Genomic DNA, 12182 nt, shown 5'->3' with positions numbered 1-12182 from the left:
AAGGAGGTTTTAGTGAATGTCTAGCCCCTCTATCAGAAAGTGGTTATTATGCTTCATCCTAGGTTCTCTAGAATTGTGACTGGCTCTTAACATTAATCAGAGTTCATAAATTTGCGTGTATCACGTTGATTATTTCATTCTTCATTATTTCATACAAAATTCCAAAGTGTTTTCTGAAACTATTTGAGGTAATTTATTTTAAAGTGCTTTGCAAATCATAAAAATATTAAATATTAACCATGTGTTTTTTTGTCACATGGATAGCCATTCAGGGTCTGGGGATGGAAGGATTAGAATAATACAATGTTAGAAATGGAAAGAACTTTGTAGTTCATTCATTTCAATCTCTGTCATTTTAGAGATGAAATTGAGGTACAAAGTAGTCCTATATCATAGGTAGTGATGCAACTAAGACTCAGATCTAGGCCTTTTGACCCCCAAGTCCAATGGTCTTTTTACTATCTCACTACAAATCCAAATACTCTTTTCACTATACTATAATGAACATGTTGTCTCAAGTAGGATATAATTAAAATTTTAAAATAACAATGAATTTTTTTCAGTTAACAAGAATTTATCTTCTCCCCTCTCTTTCTCTTCCCCTCCCCAATGAAATTACATAGTCAAGCAAACCAGAGTCGCCCTTTGGACATGTCCAAAATGCATATCTTTTTCTGCATCTTAAATTCATCATTTCTCTGTCATTAGATTGGTAGTATGTTCCATCTTTGGTCCTTTGGAAACATGGTTTGTCATGACATTGATCAGATTCTCAAATCTTTTAACTTTTTTTTTGGTAATATTATTGTATAAATTATTCTGGTTCTTTTCACTTCACTATATTGATTCATATAGGTCTTCTCAGTTTTCACTGAGGTTGTCCATTTCATCATTTCTTATGGTGCGATAAGATTCATTACATTAATATAATTTGTTTATATGTTATGTTTATATGCATATGAACATATAAACATATGTTTATATGTCACATAATTTGTTTAACCATTTCCCAATAGATGGGTACTCCCTTAGTTTTCAATTTCTTGTTTCTATAGAACTACTGTTAATATATATTTTTTATACATAAGGTCCATTTACTCTTTGGGATATAGCCCTAGAGGTAGTATTGTTGGGTCTAATTAAAATTTTAAAATCCTATCCCATAATCATATTGTTTTGGCAGAGCTTAAATTAAAATTATTAGAGGATCACAGAGTTTTAAAACAATAAGGAGCTGCACTCTCTATCCTAGCACTTTTCTTCCCAATAAGAGAAGCCAGAATTGAGTTTTTCCATTTCATTTGTGAGAATTTCATCTCTAGGGCACTTTAATTGGTAGCTTGGAAACTAGACTTGATGCCTGTATATGTTATTTAGGAGGAACCAGCAAACTCATTTTCAAATCAAATCTCTCATGGGGAGAAGTACAGACAGAGAATCCTAAAGTTCAGAAAGGCCGTTACCACCCAGAAGATTGTATGGCTTTACAACGGGTTGCCATCCTAATTCCACATCGGAATAGAGAGAAGCATTTATTATACCTGCTGAAACATCTCCATCCATTCTTGCAGAGACAGCAATTGGATTATGGCATCTATGTCATTCATCAGGTAAGCAGTTATTAGAGTTGGTCCCTTTGATCTTACAAATCTACATAGTCATCTTTGTAATTTTTCTTGGGTAAAATTGCCATCATTCAACCTTTTTTGAGCAAAATTTCTATTTTTTTTTAAATCCCTGAAAGGGGGATAAGAAAATTCTTGTCCCATGGCACGTGGATTCCATTTGACTAAAATCTGGTAAATTTTACTCCTTCTTAAATAAGCTTCCTGAGGAAGGCTGTTTTTTTGTTTTTTTCATATTAGGAGTGCTCTCTTGAATTGTTTTCCTAAACTATTGCAGTAGCCTCCTAATTGGTCTTTTCACTTTATCCTTTATCAACATCATCCAATCTATCCTTCATACAAGAAAGATGTGGTCATATCATGCCCAAGCTCAAAAACTTGAATGATTCCTTATTGCCTACGAAGCAAATGTCATACTAAAAGTCTGACTAAATTCTCTCCCTAATACTCCCCAGAATATTTATTGCATGTCACATAAGCAGATATTTTAATCTTTTTTCATAATCAAGATTGATTATTATTTGAGTAAGAACTAGAGAGAAGCAATTATTTGATGGAATCATTGTAGTGCCTTACATTGTCCTGTGGCTTTGGAAGCACTAAACAAGCAGTTTCTAACATTTTGTATTTTGCCTTTCAGTAATTAGTTAAAATAGACCTACTATTGACTTTTTGTTGCCATCATTCATACATTTAATTTTGTTGGTTCACCAGAGTATCATCTAGTTGTGTAAGATTTCATTCTTCTTGAAAAAGTACAGTGTAATGAATTTGTATACCAAAGCTGTAAAGTATAAAAGAAAGTCACAAAAATTTAATGTATTTGTATATATCACTAACAAAAAAGTGGGGCTGGGGGTGATTAAGAGAGAAATACTATTTAGAATAATGAAACAATATATTATCTATGGTATATATACTGACTGGCTGTATGACCTTTTACACAGAAGAGATTGGATTACATGATCTGTAAGGTTCTTATAGTAAAGAAATATATTCCTTTTAGTAAAATCCACCAATTAAGCTTTTCTGTAAAACTTTAAAAAATAATTATTTTGCATTTAAACATCCAAGGGAAAAAAATGAGTATTTCTATATATGCTGAAAGGGTAAAAAAAAAGATTATAAAATGATTCATCAATCTATTACCTAGAGTTTGTCTTTTAAAAATTTTTTATTTTCCAATATTTTTCTCCTTTTAGCCCTTCCCTAAAATTGGAGAAGGCAAGCAGTATGACATTATAATGTGAAGTAATTCAAAACATTGCCATATTAGCCATATTGAAAAGAAAAGGCAAGAAAAAATAAAGAAAATGAAAAGTCTGCATTCAAGTTCATCAGTTCTTTCATTTGAGTCCTGTACAAAGTAGCTAAGTCTTGATTATTGTCACAGTATTTCTGTTCCTTTGTACAATATTCTCTTGTTTCTACTCATTTCCCTTTTCATTGATTTACAAAAGTCTTTCTCAGGTTTTTCTGAAACTCTTCCCCCTCATAATTTCTTTTAACACAATAGTATTCCTCCGTCACAATCATATAATTTGTTCAGCCACTTCCCAGCTAATAGGCATCCTCTCCATTTCTAGTTCTTTGATACCACAAAAAGAGCTACTATAATTATTTTTCTACATATAGGTTCTTTTCCTTTTCTTTGATCTCTTTGGGATACAACCTAATAGAGGTATTGCTGATTGAAAGGAAATGCAGTTTTATAGCCCTTTGGCTAAAGTTCTAAATTCTAAAATCACAACTCTATCAACAATGTATTAATTCTGCTTGCTTAAAAAAAAAGTATGAAGTAAATTCAGCATGTTATTTTAAAAGCAATCATGCTTGTCTTTGTCCTGAAAAACTTTTTGAAAAGATGTTATTTATATCTTTCCAGAAAAGTAGTTAAAAATCTCAGAAGTCAAGCAAAATTATCAGCAATTTAGTAATTGTAATAGCGAAAATATTAGTTTTAGGCCAGATGATATAAAACAGCAGTATTGGATTTTTTGCTTAGTTTTTATTTTTTCAAAATTACAAATATAACACCAACAAATATAAACAAAATAAGAAGCAATATTTCAGGTAAAAAAATAACTTTACCAAAAATAATAATAACTAATTTCCTCTGTCTTCTTTCAATCCTTTTTTACTTTGGTATATTTATAGACATTTTTGTTCTGTTTGTGTGTTTATAATAGTCAGAATGTATGTTCTTCTAATACTTTGCTTTGCACTGCTTTGTATAAATTTTCCCTCATTTCTTTGTATTCTTATTTGCCATTTGTGTATTAGTATTCCAGTTTGTTTCTATATCACATTTTGTTTGGCTATTCACAAACATAAAGGCTGCTTCCAGTTTTTTTTTTTTTAATTACAAATGAAATGTCTATGAATATTTTTGTACAGAGGTCTTTTTTTTTTCTATTTAACAATATCTTGAGGATAGAGTCCTGCAATCAGAATGACACAATAACTTTTTACTTCTTATTAGATTGTTTTACAAAAAGAGTGGTCCATAACTGAGTTTCAATGGATAAATGATGGACAGAAGCAGCTACACCCAAAGAAGGAACACTGGGAAACGAATGTGAACTATTTGCATTTTTGATTTTCTTCCCGAGTTATTTTTACCTTCTGAATCCAATTCTCCCTGTGCAACAGGAGAACTGTTTGGTTCTGCAAATATGTATTGTATCTAGGATATACTGCAACATATTTAACATATATAGGACTGCTTGCCATCTTGGGGGGGGGGAGGTGGAGAGAGGGAGGGGAAAAAACGAAACATAAGCGAGTGCAAGGGATAATGTTGTAAAAAATTACCCTGGCATGGATTCTGTCAATACAAAGTTATTATTAAATAAAATAAAATTAAAATAAAAAAAAAAGTGGTCCAATTTGTAATTTCATCAGTATCTAATAAGTGCTTGTTGCGTAAAAGTCTCTTCACTTTCAAGTCTTCAGTTTCAAATTATTTTAGATGATTTGATAGGTATAGGGCAGTGTCCCAAAGCTTTTTAAATTTGTATTTTTATGATTTATTGAAATACTTGGATGATTTTCAAAGGATTATTAGCAATTTCTTATTAACATTTTTCAAAAATTGTCTATTAATATTTTCTCAATCATTATGTGCTAGAGAGCAGGTTCCACTCATAAATTTATATTAGGTACATCACAGTTACTAAAATATTTTTTCCTCCCTTTCACACCCCTTTACACAATATTTTTCTATAGTTACATACTCAAATCCATCTATTTTGTCTTCAGTATTTCCTTCCATTTATTCAATAAGGTAATCATTTTTCTTCCTTCCAATTAAATCTTTGGAATGTTAAGATCTTAGTTCTAGTTGAAATTTATTGTTGCATGTGTCATAAAGCCTTATCTAAAATTAATTTCCCCATGATACCTCTATCCAATTTTCCCAACAATTTTTAGTGATTCCTTTCTTCAGCATTTTGTAATCTTTTTTATTTTTATTTTTATTATTGTTATAGCTTTTTATTTATAAAACATATACATGAGTAATTTTTCAACACTGACCCTTGCAAAACCTTCTGTTTCAACTTTTCCCCTCCTTCCCTCTACCCTTTCCCCTAGATGGCAGATAGTCCAATACATGTTAAACATGTTAAAGTATATGTTAAATCCAATATACTATACATATTTATAAATTATCTTGCTGCACAAGAAAAATCGGATCTAGAAAGAAAAAAACCTGAGAATGAAAACAAAAACAGCATTTTGTAATCTTGAATTTATCAAATACTGACCTATAAATGATTGATTCCCTTTTTGTATTTTTGTCTATGGAGCATTTTTTCCCTTTCTGATCAAAAGATATTGGATGAGTACTCCTTTAAAGTACACTTGAAATATGGCATTCTTCTACATCAATTTTATTCAGGGAGGGAAAGAAGGGGGCAGGAAATGGAAGGGGGAAAGAGGAGGAGGGAAAGACCAGGGAAGGAATATGCTATTTTCTTTTTTAATGAGCTTTGCCATCTTCTTCCAATATTTCCTTAGCTGAATTCACTTTTCATTATTTTTTCCTAGGATTTCATAGTTACATTCATTTCTTTTTTTTAAAAAAATTATTCTCTTACCCCTATCCCCTATTTAAATGTTTTTCCTCCAATATTTCTTGCATCATTTCTTAAGCTTCTCCTAATAATGTTTTGATGTGCATTCATTCTGATGATTTCCCTTCTTTTTCTTAAGCTATAACAAAGATTTTAAAAATTAAATTATTTTTTCTTCAATTAACAATCATTTATTTTTTCTTCTTCCTACTGGAAAAAGAAATTTTGTTACAAAATTTTTGTAACAATTGTACCTAGAAAAGCAAAATAGATTCCCATATTAGCAACATGCAATAATGTGTGTTTCATTCTGCATGTTTATTTCATCCCCTCTTTGTTAGGAGGTAAGTACATTCTTCAATTACCAGTTCACTGCAATCATGACATCATCAAGGTGATCAAGTCTTTTGAAATTATTTTTACAATGTTATATCCATTTTTAAAATTTTTTACCAGAGCTCTTTTTTGTTTCACTCAACTTATTTTTGGTGGGGTTTAATTTTCTTATGAAAGTTTCTAATAATTGTATTTATTTTTTGTGTTCTTTTTGAAGGGGCATTATGAGGCATGTACCTTGCTTCTGACTTTTCATTTTTCCTTCTTGCTAGAAATCCTAAAGTTGGATTTTGTGTATTGTGTACTCTTCATTGTCCATTGATGCCCTTTATATAAATTAATTGTGACATGCATTTATGTCCATTTTATAGAGCTTGAGACATACTTTTTCTTTTTTTTAAAATAGCTTTTTATTTACAAGTTATCTGTATGAGTAATTTTACAGCATTGACAATTGCCAAACTTGTTGTTCCAATTTTTCCCCTCCTTCCCCCTACCCCCTCCCCTAGATGGCAGGATGACCAGTAGATGTTAAATATATTAAAGTGTAAATTAGATACGCTATAAGTATACATGACCAAACCGTTATTTTGCTGTACAAAAAGAATCTAATTCTGAAATATTGTACAATTAGCCTGTGAAGGAAATCCAAAATGCAGGCAGGCAAAAATATAGGGATTGGGAATTCTATGTAATGGTTCTTAGTCATCTCCCAGAATTCTTTCGTTGGGCGTAGCTAGTTCAGTTCATTACTGCTCCATTGGAACTGATTTGGTTCCTCTCATTGCTGAAGATGGCCATGTCCATCAGAATTGATCATCATATCGTATTGTTGTTGAAGTATATAATGATCTCCCGGCCCTGCTCCTTTCACACGGCATCACTTCTCTCCAGAGACGTACTTTTTCTTTTACAGTTATGGCAGGTTTATCATCGTTGTAACTTAGATTTTTGGATATTTCAGCCACAAAGGAGATTTTTAGAATTATAGATCCAAAGCTAGGACTTGTATCAGTCATCTAGTTCTTTAATTTTGAGTTCCTGTTAAGCTCTATAACCCCTAATTGTGACCTTGATGCTATTGAAAAATAAAATCTAGAGGCAGCTAGATGGAACAGTGGGATAGAGCACTAGCCCTGAAGTCAGGAGGAGCCGAGTTAAAATGTGATCCCAAACATTTAATGCTTACTAGCTGTGTGACCCTGGACAAGTCATTTAACCACAATTGCCTCATCGCCCCATTCCCCCCCCCCCAAAGAAAGAAAATATAGTCTGCTTTATAATCAACTCTGTTGCTGCTACAAAGTAGCTTAAAGTGGGCACTGCCCAGATTTTTATGTTGAACCATCTAGTGGAATATTTAAACCTAAAATAGAAATACAAAATATAACTGTGATGTAGCAGTGTGTATGTTGGTAATGTTCTAAATGATTAATTTTTAAAATTTTGCTTTTAAAAAAACTTAGCATTTTATTTCCCTCCAATTACATGTAAAAATGATTTTTAGGGGGCAGCTAGTTGGTGCTTGTTAGAGCATTATCCCTGAAGTCTGGAGGACCGGAGTTCAAATTTGACCTCAGGCACTTAACACTTCCTAGCTGTGTGATGCTGGGCAAGTCATTAAACCTCAATTGCCTCAGGGTAAAAAAAAAAAGGACTAAAACAATTTTAAATTCATGTTTAAAATTGAGTTTCAAATTTTTTCCCTCCCTCCTCCTATTCATTGATAAGACAAAGAACATATTTTAGTGATAACACGAAAGAAAACACAGACCAAAATAAAAACCCAAGAAAAATAAAGTTTTAAAAATCATGCTTTGCTCTGTACTTAGACTCCACCAACTTTTTCTCTGGGGATAAATAGCATTTTCCACCATAAGTCCTTCAGAGTTGTCTTGGATCATTGTATTGCTGAGAATGGCCAAGCCATTCATATTTGATCATCTTACAATACAGTTATTTCTGGGCATGATGTTTTTCTGGTGTTAGTCATTTCACTTTACATCAATCCATGTGTCTTTCCAGGTTTTTCTGAGATCATCCTGCTCATCATTTCTTATAGCTCAATAGTATTCCATCATAATCATATATCAAAATTGTTCAACCATTTCCCAATTGATGGGCATTTCCTAAATTTCCAATTCTTCGTCACCAGAAAAGAGCCACTATAAATATTTGGGCATAGTTCCAAATTGCTCTACGTAATGGTTGAATCAATTCACAATTCCACCAACAGTATATTAGTGTTTCAATTTCCCCACATCCCCTCCAGTATTTGTCACTTTCCTTTTCTTTAATGTACATTTCTCTAATCAATAGTGATTTAGATGATTTTTTTTTTATGTGGCTATAGATAGCTTTGATTTTTTAAATCTGAAAACATCATATTTTTGATTATTTGGGGAATGACCCTTATTTTTATAAATTTGACTCACTTCTCGGTATATTTGAGAGAGAAATTTGCCTAAAAATTTTTTTACACTTATGATCCCTCCCCCAATTTTTAATTTTATTCTTTTTATCTTTGGAGGAGTACATGTGTTCCAGGTCAAGAATTTCTGTTAAAGTGTTAGCTACAAATATTCAATTAAAATTTAATCTCTCCTTTTACTCTGTCCCTCCTCAAAAGTATTTTGCTTCTGATTATTGCCTGCTCCAGTCCACCCTCCATCTAATTACCCTTTATAAGCACTTCTCACATCCCCTTCCTCTCCTACTTAACTTTCCTTATCTATTTTTAACCTCACTAAACATTATTGCTTTTAAGTAAATGTCGAGATTTAGGAAGGATGGTTCAAAGTTGTAAATCTGTTCATTACTGCCCTTTTTTTTTTTTTTAAATACTACCAGGCTGGAGATGACAAATTTAACAGAGCCAGACTCCTGAATGTTGGCTACCTAGAAGCCCTTAAGGAAGAAAATTGGGATTGTTTTATATTCCATGATGTAGATCTGATACCAGAGAATGACCTAAACCTCTATATGTGTGATGCTCATCCAAAACACCTGGTGGTTGGCAGAAACAGCACTGGCTACAGGTAGGAGTAGAGTTTATCTTTTTAAGCTCTTTCCTGATGCCTTTTAATTTTAGTATCTTCCCTCTGGATTGTGAACATAATTGTTCATCCTTTAGAGTATGAGCTCCATGAGAATGTCTTTTGCTGTTCTTTATATTCCTAGCCCTTAGCAATATGAAGCTCAATAAATGCTTATTGATTGACCAAGGTCTTTCAGGATAATGTTGTAAGTCAATATAAACAACAATGGAACTCAATCAGGAGTGACTAGACACTATCCATTTAACAGTAAAGGGGTTTGAAAATGTAGAAGGTGAGGACATAAAAACTGGAGGGATCAGAAAGATTAGTTAATTCAAACAGTGGGCAAGTAGGGAATAGACATATTCACATAAGTTTTTAAAAAAAATTAATAATAGCCTTTTCTTTTTTAAAATTTATTTTATTTGAAAAAACAGAATTAGAGAAAAAAGAAAAACTGAAAAGGAATATAAAACAAGACAAAACAAAAGAGAACATTGTCATATGTCCTGCAGAATATTAGGGAGGATTCAAAATATATAACAAAAAATTACCTAGATCAAGAAAGGTATAGGTTTTTATTTTCAAAATACATGCAAAAATAGTTTCAACATTTACCTTTGCAAAACCTTGTGTTTCAAATTTTTCTTCCTCTCTGCCTCTCCCACCTCTCTTCCCTAGACAGCAAATAATCCAATATAGGTCAAACATATGCAAGTCTTCTTAACATATTTCCACATTTATTCACATAATTGTTTTTTAAAACTTGGTTAAATTTAATTATAATATTTGCAACTAACATTTTTAAACTTATTTTTTATACAAATTGCTTTATGTATCATATTGGGAGACAACTTAGAACAAAAGGAAAAAATCAAGGGAGAAGAAGAAAAACAAAAAAGAAGTGAATGTAGCATGTGTTGATTTATATTCATCCTTCATAGTTCTTTTTCTGGCTGTAGATGCAGGTAACATTTTATCAGAATTTCTTAGCCTGCAGTCCATGAGCTCTGTAGATGGATTTCAGAGGGTTTGTGAAGTTGGGTGGAAAAAACAAATAAATTGTATCTTTATTTTTACCACCCTCTTAATGAAATTTGGCATTTCTTTCAATGATTAAAAATCTTATTCTGAGAAGAGGTCCACAGTGTTCACCAGAGAGCCAGAGGGAGCCCCCAAACAACAAAACGGTACATTGGACCAGCTAGGTGGTGAAGTGGCTAAAATACTTGGAGTCAGAAGAGCCCCGGATACTTATTACCTCCATGAACTTGGACATTAACTCACCCCCAAAACCCTCCCCGCCAATTTTTTTAAACCAATATTGAATGAAGACTACCTTCTGCTTCATCTCTGAGGGTGCTTGTAATCAGCGTTCAGGGTAAAAGGAAGGGCCAGATGATTAGACCCCTTGGAAGCAGGGCCAGTCTTTAGGTTTATTTCCTGTGACTTTTTCCTGCCATAGATCTTTTTGAATAACTATTAGAACTATCCAGAATCCATCCCCTCCCTTCTCTCCTTTAGCAAAAAATACATTTATTAGGAGACGACCTCAGATCTCTTCCTTGTCTTGAACAGTCTGGCCTTAGTGTCTCTTTCCAGTGTTTTAGCCTCTTGTTATTTGATCTCCTAAGAGAGCATTTGTTGCCTCCTGATCTTTCCTGCCTGATTTTACAGGTATGCAATCCCTCAAACAGTTGTCATTTCAGTTATATGTTCAACTGATTGTTGTCTCCTGCTGTTGATCATCTGCTTTATACACTCAGAAATACTTTATGCACATGGAAATATACTCAATTTATTTTCCATAAGTGGTATACACACATCATTCACCCCCCTACAAGCGACTGAAACACAGCTCCATCCTGAGAGAAATGATGGCTTGATTATTACTGGTTATCCTCCATAGGGTGACCAGCATCCATCACCATGTACAGGGCCAGCACCTAGATAGTGGATTGCTAGGCCCTACCTTGGCATAGTTGGACTCTTGGTTCTCACTCTTCCAGCCTGGGATGGTTTTACAAAGCATCCAGAACCCTTTAGGGATGAGGAGTCTGGACCAGGTATGCCCCTGAGGGGACGTTCAGCTTCCATCTTGGGTAGGGTAGGTGGGTGGGTAATGGTAAGGGGAGCAAAAGGGAATTCATATTTTCGGCTGGGGTCAGGTTATTTTCAAAACTTTAAAAAAAAAATGAACATTTATTTATTTATTTTTCTTCTTTTTAATGTATTTCTGTGCCTCCTTCCCCTTCCAACTCCCACTTCTTTTCCATGAGTGGGTTGAAGGGGCAGGGAAATAAAAATAAAATCCTCATTAAAAATCTGTATAGTCATATGAAACAAATTCTCACATTGGTCATATCCAAAAAATATCTCTCATTCTGTATCTTGGTAGCTGTGGAATCATGGTTGGTCATTGCATTTTTTCTTTTGATTTTTCTAATCTGTACTAATTGCTGGTGATGTGGAATTGGATTTCATGGAAGTATGCCCCCTTTGTGATATTTGCAGTTCTTAATTAGTTAATTAAGTTAACATAAGAGAAATTCCTTAAGGGGCAGTTGAGTATAATAATCATTGATATAAATACCCAGATACCTACCTAGACATTCACATAATACATATATTCATATATACATATACAAGCAAAAAAGGAAATGAATTGGTATAATGGTACCTTGCATGAGGGAGGGAATAGGTTAAAAAGGTAAGTAAAAGTTGGGGATTGTTTGAGACTAAGAAAATTGATAGTTGATAGTTTGACATCCAAACGTGTATAGGGTGTTAGTAAGGAAAGCACAGAATGTATGTGGTGCTGGTTGGGAATAAGTTTGCTTTGTACTCATTACCCCCCATGCTTTGTTTTTACCTACAGATTGCGTTATAAGGGATATTTTGGAGGTGTTTCTGCTCTAACAAGAGACCAGTTTTACATGGTGAATGGATTCTCCAACAACTATTGGGGCTGGGGTGGAGAAGATGATGACCTCAGAATCAGGTGAATCAACAAAGAACACAGCCCTGTTTGGCTTAGCATAGGGATATTATATGATCTGATAATTATATGTGACATATAATTATATCATAATTTATTATATATATAA

At 33.1% G+C, this 12182-nt stretch overlaps 1 protein-coding gene across 1 annotated transcript in view; it reads left to right on the top strand.

Moving 5' to 3' along the window:
• Positions 1-12182, top strand: part of B4GALT4 (beta-1,4-galactosyltransferase 4) — a 38944-nt gene that overhangs the window by 19517 nt on the left and 7245 nt on the right. The window contains exons 3-5 of the mRNA XM_051985338.1: positions 1378-1610; positions 8888-9075; positions 11954-12076. Coding sequence (XP_051841298.1) covers positions 1378-1610; positions 8888-9075; positions 11954-12076 — 544 coding nt within the window. The remainder of the gene's footprint in view (positions 1-1377; positions 1611-8887; positions 9076-11953; positions 12077-12182) is intronic.

The sequence above is a fragment of the Antechinus flavipes genome, chromosome 3 (assembly GCF_016432865.1).
Source record: "Antechinus flavipes isolate AdamAnt ecotype Samford, QLD, Australia chromosome 3, AdamAnt_v2, whole genome shotgun sequence".
Classification (NCBI taxonomy): Eukaryota; Metazoa; Chordata; class Mammalia; order Dasyuromorphia; family Dasyuridae; genus Antechinus; species Antechinus flavipes.
Note: the sequence above shows the minus strand (reverse complement) of the source record. Positions and strands in the feature narration are given on the sequence as shown.